The sequence below is a fragment of the Prinia subflava genome, chromosome 9, assembly GCF_021018805.1.
Source record: "Prinia subflava isolate CZ2003 ecotype Zambia chromosome 9, Cam_Psub_1.2, whole genome shotgun sequence".
NCBI classification, from domain to species: Eukaryota; Metazoa; Chordata; class Aves; order Passeriformes; family Cisticolidae; genus Prinia; species Prinia subflava.
Window position 1 is genome coordinate 26,544,845 of NC_086255.1, and position 10,122 is coordinate 26,554,966.

Consider the following 10,122-nt stretch of genomic DNA (forward strand, 5'->3'; position numbering starts at 1 on the left):
ATGAGACAAAAGTGGTATTTGAAAAAAATTATACATGAACAGTTGGGATAGCTTGCCCTACCATGAATTTCCTACAAGAAGTGCTCTTAAATGCTAAAGTAAACAACATGTGCATATTTTTAATCATATGAGTCTTACATTACATTTTGTTTTCTTATTTAAGCTAGAAATCACAGTGAAACATGAAGAGCAGTAAGGTAAGTCAGTGAGCTGAGTATATTGTTCCCGAAGTCACAGTCATCTGATTTTGTCACTTGATTGTGGAACTCTAACTATTTTTTACTAGAACAAGAAAATAAACATGAGGGATTTTTCTCAGTGTCATAAGTTTACATTGCATCAAATCTGAAAAGCAAACATTGAATGAACCAAAGGCCAAAGGTGAGGGAAGTGCCTCAGCTTATGAGGCAGCTCAGACAACTCCATGGAAAGGACAGGCCGGTGGAGTTGAAGCAAAAACATCAACCCACCACGTTCAACTTTTGCTTTGCAGAACCTTTCTACTGCTACAGTCTTAGGTAAACAGGTAGATTTTTTTTCTTGGGGAAACTGTGTATTTCAGAACATAAATGAGTCATTTATGCAAATGCAGGAAGTGCTTGAAAGCCTGCACAATGTGTGATCTGAGAAAGAGGATTCAGAATGAACAGACTGCTGTCTGCAGGGCAGTGCAGGGCTCATGGCATCAATCCCACCCCACAGGGACACAGCTCAGTTCCCAGAATCACCAGGAGCCTGCCTTATGCCAGGTATTTTCCTAACTTCTGGAGAGGAGTTTTTCTTCCCTTTACCACAGACACAGCGCGTGGATTATAATCTCCAGATCAGAAGCTATTCTTGACTTTTAGAACCATAATTGTACCTCTTTCCATTATTTCTCCTGGTTTTGTATTCCCAGAGTGCTTTTGCATGGGGTGCTCTGCTTTAACCCTCTGGATGGAATAACCCACCCCTAAAGAGCTTCAAGCTTATCCAGAACTCTCCTGCTGGGCTTGCTTCTTTTAAGTAAGATTGTAAGTGGAACAGGTAACAGTAAGTCAAATTTCACTGCAGATGTAAGAGTAACACAATCTGTTAAAGATTAGTGATTTACTTCAAACACTCCTCTGCAGGAACATGACAAAGATTTTACTCATGTTAAGTGTTATGCATATGCTCACAAAAGCTAAGTCACTATAGAACTGGATCTACAAAAGTTTAAAATCAGATTTAAATAATTAAGGATATTCATCAAGAAATCCTCCTGCATTTTCTTGGTGGATCTTTTTTAAAGCATCTAAAAGGGAAAAAAACCCTAAACACTGGAATAATGGTGATAAAATCTCAGTCTCATCTACCTGAGAATATCCCCATCCTGTAAAACAGTGTTGTAATTAAGGTCATCCATATTTTATTTTGAAATAAAATTATATTAAATGCTCGATACTCCTCTGGTGTATGTTATGCTGAAACTGGATTTTTAAGTCTGTATTTTGGCATGCTAAAGGATTGCTTGACTCCTAAATGAAAACTACCTGATGCTCAAAAATTTGAGTTATAAATCAATTTAGAAGCCACTTTTAGTCCCTTACATTTGAATACACTAGCTATAATACACAACATTTCTTACAACAAACATGGAAGAAATGCACCAAGATAAAGAACCCGTTCCAGCTGCAAGACAGCCATCCAAAACCAACCAACCAACCAGAGTTTGCTTCTTGTACTTGATTATCAGGGAACCACATTTTTACAGGTCCCACAAGTCTCTGATTTGCCCTGTTGTCCCAAGACTTGCACAAGCCAAGACAGTAACATCTGCCTGTTGGTGACAGGGAAGCAGAGGACAGCATCACACTTGTGACATCCATTGACAAAGCAGCAGTCTGTAAAGTTGGTACGCTGCAGATCTTTAATATGGGACCAAAATAATTGCCAGGCGCCAGCAAGAGGTTTTAGGAGTGTGATGAAAACATTTCTTTTTGAAATGGACAGCTGTATTTATAGATTCACAGGATCTTTGAGGCCTCAGAAGAATCTGATCTAACCTGCTGAAAGCAAGGCCAGCACTGAGGTCAGACCAGGTTGCTCCGTGTTTTAGACAGTGTTGTCTTAAAACCTTCAAGAGGAGACACAGCCTCCCCAGACAAGTCACTTCTGTTGAATGGGGCAGGAAAAGCAGCAGTGGTCCATGCCAATTTACTAATTTACTTTCAATTCAAATGTCTCAATATCTCAATGTCATCTTTTTATCCTCATTAAAATTTTGTTTCACACTAATAAGTCCATATTGGTACATAACTACAAATGAATTCATATGGTTTCAGGGCCTCACACTGCTTCTCATCTCCTCTAAAAGGATATGAAATTTAAGGGAAATGAAAAAGATCTCAATCAAAAAATAGTATTACATTAGCTCCAAAAAGACATGCAAGTAGTGTCAGCAAGTACTGGTTAGCTTTATACTAATTTATTAGCTGTTTATGTGTAAATTATGCATAATTGTTGCTTAACTTGTCCCTGCCCATGGATCTAGATAATCTTTAAGATCCCTCCCAATCCATGTTCAATCCATTCTATGATCCCATGATTTCCATGGCAGGAATGAAAACAAGTTCTTAAGAAAGATTTAGATGGGTTCTAAGGTGAAACATGAATAGATGTGCTCTGTCTGGCCTGAGTAATCTCCAAAGCTTCCATTTAATTTCATTTTCCGATTGATGGAGATATTTCAATCTTCAGCTGTGAGAAACCCTAAAACTGAGTCTTTTCTGTAGCTCAGGAGAAATAATATGTTTTGCATGCCAGTGTTTCATCAAACTCAAATATGCAGTTATTATTGCTAAGAAAGCAAGGAACCTTACATGAGTACAAGGGGCTTCCTGAAACTAAAGTTACAAGTGGTGTACTTCCACTCATCAGCAGTTAATTTTATTTCTTATATTCTATCAGCTCCATGCTGGGATTGCTTCCCCTGTGTAATTCCCATGGCTGTAAACAGACACGTTCACATCCTAAAGCTGAAAACTCTTCCGATGTTTTGTTCTGTTGCTGTTTCTGTTTGTTTCAGTGCTGTTTCTGCATTGGTTTCAGTGGTGTAAAGCCAACCAAACTGCTATGAATTACTACCTGTGCCAAGCACTTAACTGTTCTGTGATTCTCTTGAGAAAGGCCATTACACTTCTTGGTGTGAAGCCTTCAAACCTGTGCCCTTTTTCCATTTCAAACATCACCTTTGGGTGATTCCTAACTATTTTTTACATAAAGGTAAGACACACATGGGTAATTACAATCTCAAGTGTATTGCTGATTTCGGTTTTCACTATTTCTGAAGACTGTGTTCAAATGAGTCTTAAAATCTACTGCTTTTTCCTCTGTTAGTTGTCAAAGTGTTATGAAAGCAGTGAAAAGGCTGGGGAGTGAGGCAGTACAGCAGCATTCTCTCTTTCTAGTGATGAAAGATTCCTGTCATCCTGCGTTTTCACCAAGGAAAAAAAGGGTCCATGATTCTCACCCAGTGTCTCTAGACAAATATTTTCATTTCAGGATGGCAAAAGCAGCACAAACCAACCCAGTGAAACACCTCTGTTCCAAGAGGACCTTGTGGTCACATATCCTACATCTAAAATGTGGCTGTTTCCTAGCTGGGTTGTGGAAGATAAGGAAGGGGCTGTCCCTTTAAAGACATCGAGCTTTTCCTCTGCCAAGTCAATCCCTTCAGAGACTGAAAACCTCATATCAGAGAGCATTACACAAAACCAAAACAAATCAGGTTAAAAGAAGAGAGCTTTACAGAAATACCTAGACTGAGATGAGATAGCAGATGAAATGGTGGAAGCTGCTAATGACACGTTCTTGGGCTGCGAAAGAGAGCTGGGGGCTGCAAGAACTCTGCAGAAGACACATAAGGCATGAAAGCATGAACACAATGATTGAACAGGAACACAGATCATGGCATCAGAACCGAGCTCTGACAGGATTCAGATACCCAGGCTGCTGCATGGGTACAGGAACAGGCTTTCTGTAGCACACGTGTGCAGACTTACAGAATAGCACAACCAAGCACATTCCTACAGAACACAAGGCAAGATGCACACATTATGGAAAAAATTTAAACCAGACTCTATCAGTAACTAAGAAAGACAATATTGCAGGACAGGACTTTTGTCAATGACACATGCTTTTATCTGAGAGATCTGAAGATGTTTGAGTCTAAATACAAGATTAAAAATTTACTATGTAAGCAGTCCCATACAGAAGATTGTCCTATTGAAATCAGAAGTAATTGGAATTATTAGTTTAGTAGAGACTATTTTTTTATTTGAAGCAAATACTAGATAATACATTTTCTTCATGCTGCAGTTTCAACTGAGGGATAAAAGTTACTTCAATGTTATCATTATTTTATGTGGAAGTGCCTCTCAGGCCAGTTCTGAATTAGAGCATAAAACCTTATTCAAATCTCCTTTGCTCTCTGATTGATGGATTTTCAGGCACTGGAATAAAATCAATGCATTCTGGTAGGTCATGGCTAGGTAAGTGAGAAACTAATCAGGTGGTACATATACATAATGCAGGTCAACTGGCAAATATTAATCAAGAAGTAGAGCCAAGAGAACATTTCCAATTCCATTTATACATACCAAAAATATGACACCTCTGAGGTATCAATTCAAGTGGTTTATATTAGTGGAAGTGTGTTTTTTGTTGTATTTTAAAAGCATTTCAAAAGCAAAATAGACATCTTTTCAGAATATTCATGTAGCAAAACCCAAAGATAAAAGAATATTATGTATCAAAAGAACTCACTATCCCCAAAATTGCTGTAATGTGACAGCTGTATAAATACCACACATTTCCTCACAAGCTGTATGACAGGTTTTAAGATACAGCTGTAACTCCCACTGTGCTAGAAGTGTTAGGAATGCATCTCCTTGAAACTTACTTCAGCTCAAAGGCTAACTCTTATTAGGAAAAAAAGATTAGATAAATCTAACAGAAATTCATTGATTTGGCTTACAGAGCAAGTCAATCATCAAGTGTCCACCGTGTTTTACTGATCTCTGCTGTGACACAGGAAGCTCAACCATGTGAGTAAATGACAGCTTCTGATTTCCTATTTCTTGTCCTACTCCAGAAACACTATTAAAAGAATCTTCATTCACTGCAACTATTATGAGGAGTTGTTTTGGTTTCATTATAAGTGGTGTAAAAGCATTTCCAATTTTAAGTCCAGACTTAGTTTCTGAAAATGAAGTTATTTTTAGGGAGGTTTTATTTTGCAAATTCTATGCAAATATGAACAACATACCACAAAAAAAAACCCAACAAACAAAACCAAACCCAAACAAAACCCCCAAAAAACCCCCACAACAAAAAACCCCCAACCTCCCCAAAATCTATAAAAGCATCTAAACCAGGTTGCAGCTTTTCATACAACATTCTTCAGCTGAGAATGTGTATGCAGCATTTGCAAAGGCAGGGGGTCAAAGCAAGGGAGCGTTACCTTTGGAAGGAGGAGGAGAAAGGCTCTTGCCCTACTGAGGAGCTGGCGGGTGCTGTCATCGCGCTGGCGGTGCTTGGAGCAGCGGCAGCAGGCTGAGGTGCTGAAGCGTGTGGTGCAGGAGCAGCAGAACTGGGAGCCACCGGGGCATGCTCAACAGGGGTACTGATTAGAGTTCAATTAAATAAAACAAGAAGCATCTTCAGAAGGCGCACATTTACAGGGAGAGCATAGAACCTACTATGTTTGAACCTGAGGCTGCAAACATAGTAGCACGCTGGGTTACTGAGGGAAAAGCACAATTATGCAAAGAAAAAAAAGACATTTGTTGAGTCTTTTCCATTGTGCAGTTCAGACTGCAATGCAGTGCTGGTCCTGCTTGACTGAAATTTACCCCAGGTGTTAAACAGCACTTCAGGCCTGCTCCCACTGATGCCAGTGGTAGGAAATGAGGCATTCAGGACTGAAATGGCTGTGAAGAGCCTGTCACAGTCTTGTGAGCTCATATAAATTCCATCAAATATATCAAAATGAATGATAATAATCTAGTCTTGTATCCCGTGACCATTTAAGCAACCTGTTGTACTGCTAATGTCTTCCATCACCTCCCTCAGATTTGAGATTTACTCATCTCTTACAGACAAACAGAGCAGAGTTAGCAGGGTTTTGGGTTTTTTTGAATCAGGGTATCATTGTACATAGTTGTCTTGTCCAAGAGCAGTGCCCTAGAAACAGAATTGATATACGTCTGCTTCTGTAGATCTATGCTCTAAATGTATTGTCACATCTCTGTGCTCTTACAAATTACTCCTATCAGGGTGACGGAATTCAGTGATTTTCTTGCTCAAGGTACAAATGCCCCAAATGTTCCTTCCTGAGCACAGCAAGTATCAAATAACAAAAGAAACCTCACAGTTCCCCAGCTGTTTCTTCAGCAAACCTTAGCCCTCCAGCACTCTCTCTCTCTCAGCTTTTATTCCTTAGCAGATTTACCATTCATTGTGCAAATTATCTCATTTTCTTTTGACTCACAGAGTTACTGATTTGATACGTTTTATTCCTCAGGACCTGGAACGAGTGCTTGGTACTTCTGAATTTGTGATACCCCTTGTTTTCCAAGGGACTGTCCCCTTTCCCCTGTCCTTCACCTCTTCTAGAGTTCAATAGTCCACATGATGGTGTCTTAGTTCAGCTGAATATTTTGTTTGATTAGCTGAAAAAGAAGCTGGTTGTTATAGCCACAAACCTGAAAGCTGAATGCAGCCCACAACAAAAGGAAATCAGTATTTTTTCCCTTATGGAGATTCACCTACAATTATGCACATAATAAGTAAATTCCTGAAAATAATCATCCAGTTTGCAATTTTGGCTGTCAAATCCTTACACCAAGTTTTGCAACAGTTTTGCAGAAGTCCTTCCATCCTAATACGCATTTGAGAGCCAGATGACTTCTTCCATGCTGATGCATTTCAGGATGTGAATTCTTGCACTTGACTATCAATTTCACAGCCTGTGTAGCAGAGTAGCTGGGTATTATCCGTCACAGATAATCTGCTACTGAATTTCAGCACTGTGACATTTTCCCTGTGCCACAGTGGGTACCACAATTACACCTCTAAAAGCTGTGAAGCCACAGTTTCCATATTACATACTTAGATATCTTTGATTTGGCAAATGGGAAAGGATTGAAACTATGCTGCACATAAAAATGGAACTTAATGTATGGGTTAAAAACAAACACAAACTAGAATTTCACCTGTTTTGTCTATTTGCACTGATGTGAAAGGGAATTTGCTACAGACTTCAAAAAGATTCAAGGCTTCACAGCTTGAAGAGAATGGTGAACTTAATTAATTGTAACTTAATCTTAACAATCTTCAAAATAATCAAAATGCATATTCAGTGATAAATATTGAAAAGAAAGTAAAAAAGCCCAATCCATTTGTGTGGACACGGACCTGTGCGGAGACAGATTTGAACAGAATGAACCCATATAAATAAAATAAATGCAAATATTTTGGAACACCTTTTAAAGTAAAGAAACATGAACAAATTTTATCTTGCATAGTGTTTGTAATATTTCTTTTTATGTGATTAAAATGTTAGAGGCTTGCTTACCTTCCTTCACGGTAGAATATTAATTATCGGAACAAGGAATTAGATTAAATATAAGTGAAGTAGATATAACCATAAAAATCAGAGTGGTTTGATTACATAAGTTATATGCAGTTGGTAACATTCTCCAAACAGTTTTATAGAAAGAGCTCAAGACTAACTTGACTGGTTTTAATTTAGTACCTATAAATTTTACATAATTGTATTTATATTCTCAAACACAATAACCAAGCTGGGTTTTTCCCTTATCCTTTTTAGTCTGATTTTTCATTTTAGTTCTTCAAGTGCAGAAGATTTTTAAGTATTGATAAATATGAATGCAACTTTGTAAGTATTGATAAATATGAGTGCAACTTTATAAAAGAGATCATCTAAGCAACAGCTTCATTATGACGTTACAGAGGGGGTTTTGGTTGGTTGGTTGGTTTTTAAATACAATAATTTTGTAGGCTTTCAATCTTTACAGTACTTTGTATTTTAAAGGAAATTGAAAAAAATCAAACATCTTCATATTTACGGTAACAAACATAAAAGTAAGTTAGGTGGATGAAAACAAACACACATCTCTCCTCAGCTGATTTTCACTCATGAAAAAGAACACAGATCAGTAGAGGTTAAGAGGATAATAATGGTTAACAACCATAATGAGAACACAGCAACAAATGCACTCTAACATTTCAAATATAAGTGTAGATTATACTTTTTTCTCTTGGTGAAGTCCTAAGTTCTGAGACTTTCTATGCAAATAACAAGGAGTGGATGATTCAAACAGCACTTAGTCTCCTTTATGGAGTGCATGAAGGTTTTTGTGTCTCTAGTCCTCCAACAGATCGCTTGCAAAGAATCAAAAATATAGAGAGCAAACACTAAAATGGACATGAAAAAAAATCTGTTATTGTATCACTTGTAGGAAAAAAGTGCTGGAGAGAGTATTTAGAGAAGGCTGTAATGTGGAAGGATTTTCTATTTGAATATGGGAATGTTTGTGGAATCCTCTGAAAATACAGAAATACCAGCTGCTGTTTCCCTGCTGGAGATGCTTAATGACTTGTCTCTGTATTGCAGGTGTGATCCCAGGAGAGCCACTGAGAATGTGACACCCACAGGAACCAGGAGCTGCTGGAACTGGAAGAGCTTGAGCGCGTGGCCCTGAGGCAATGGGCACGCCCAGCTGGCGCGTTAGAGGTTATTCCCAAACCATGGCAAAGCTCCAAACCGGGTCAGTTACGCAGTTACACGGCACAGGGTACCTTTGGTTACCGGATGAGGCACGAGGGGCTTTCTGGCCAAAAGCGGCCTCCCCCTGGCTTGTACCCGCTCCAAGCCTCACAGAGCCCTTGGAGGCCACTGGCTGAGCATTGGCAGTGCTGGCATCCCTGGTGGGTGACTTAGGAGGGTGCCAAATACTCGAGGTCACATACTGGGGCGCGTGAGCGGCACCTGCAGGCCTGGGTGACAGAGATCACAAGGGCGTTCGTAAATGAGGCACTGCCTGGGTAACAGCAGGGCTTGGAGGAGGAGACACAATTCCAGCCACAGACACAGCTGGAGATCACAATGACAGTGCAGATAAAATAATGACTAATCTTGATATTCATTCGTTAATTACTGCTTAAGACCAGGAAAGGCTTCACAAATTAAAAAAGGTACCTTGTGTTAAATCTGGAAATCACATTGCTATGAATATCAAAATAAGCAGAGCTGTGATGGTAATGGAGGTGGAGAAAGGCTGTGGTATGACAGATTACACAAGATTAAGGCAACATAGGAGGACAATAACACCAGTCATATATCAGAAACTGTTCCTGGCAAAATAAAGTAGTAGTTAAAAGAAAAGGTGATTTCAGTGAAGCAGCTGCATAGTCCTATAGATGGTTTTACACAAATGAAACTGCTGGTGAAATTCTAACCTGTGTTCCTTGCTCTTTACAATTTAATCAAATTCAGGAATCAAGGGGTTTATTTCCTTCTTCTTTTTATCATTCATTTAAAAATAAAAATCAATTTTCCCAACTGTTCAAGTTCCAGTTGCCATTGTTTGTGTTATTATTAACAAATAATGCTTGCACTCAGATATTAACTCCATGCAACCTTTTTTCAAACATAAGCAGTCTTAAAAAAACCCCCAAATATAAAGTGGTTGCATATCACTGAGGCAGGAATCAACAGCAAAGATTAAAGCAGTAGCATAGAATTCTTTTCATGACTAAACAGTACGAGGCTTTTTTTTGCTCCATGAAACAACTGGTCAGATTCACTCAAGAAATACCTGTGTATCAGTACCTGGAGGTTTAATAAATGAACTAATAGAAAATTAACACATCTCTATGCTTAACTGCAAAAGGTTCTGAGATCCTTTGGGAGAAAACAATTTGACTTGAAAGAACTTACAGAGGGACTGTTTCGAACCTCATAACCCATTGAGTATCAATCAATATCTGACATATAAATGTTCTTAAAAAGACAATCTTCAGATTTTAAAAATGTCTTGAACAGTCTAGACAAAGTTTAAAATGGGAATTGTT

General features: G+C 38.6%; 1 protein-coding gene and 1 long non-coding RNA gene across 7 annotated transcripts in view; one reads left to right on the forward strand and one right to left on the reverse strand.

Annotated features, from left to right (window-relative positions):
* Window positions 1-10,122, reverse strand: part of LDB3 (LIM domain binding 3) — a 116,094-nt gene that overhangs the window by 19,452 nt on the left and 86,520 nt on the right. For 3 of the 6 annotated variants that reach the window (XM_063406033.1, XM_063406032.1, XM_063406034.1), the window contains one exon: window positions 5,486-5,647. The exons of 2 other annotated variants lie outside the window; for them this stretch is intronic. In XM_063406033.1, the coding sequence (XP_063262103.1) occupies window positions 5,486-5,647 (162 nt within the window). Of the gene's footprint in view, window positions 1-3,780; window positions 3,871-5,485; window positions 5,648-8,847; window positions 9,046-10,122 lie in introns of all 6 variants that reach the window. One more of the 6 variants, XM_063406038.1, reaches the window with a different exon arrangement.
* Window positions 19-8,695, forward strand: LOC134554915 (uncharacterized). The gene is made up of 3 exons (XR_010081344.1): window positions 19-1,013; window positions 5,002-5,069; window positions 8,663-8,695. It is a non-coding gene; the product is annotated as an uncharacterized LOC134554915 (long non-coding RNA).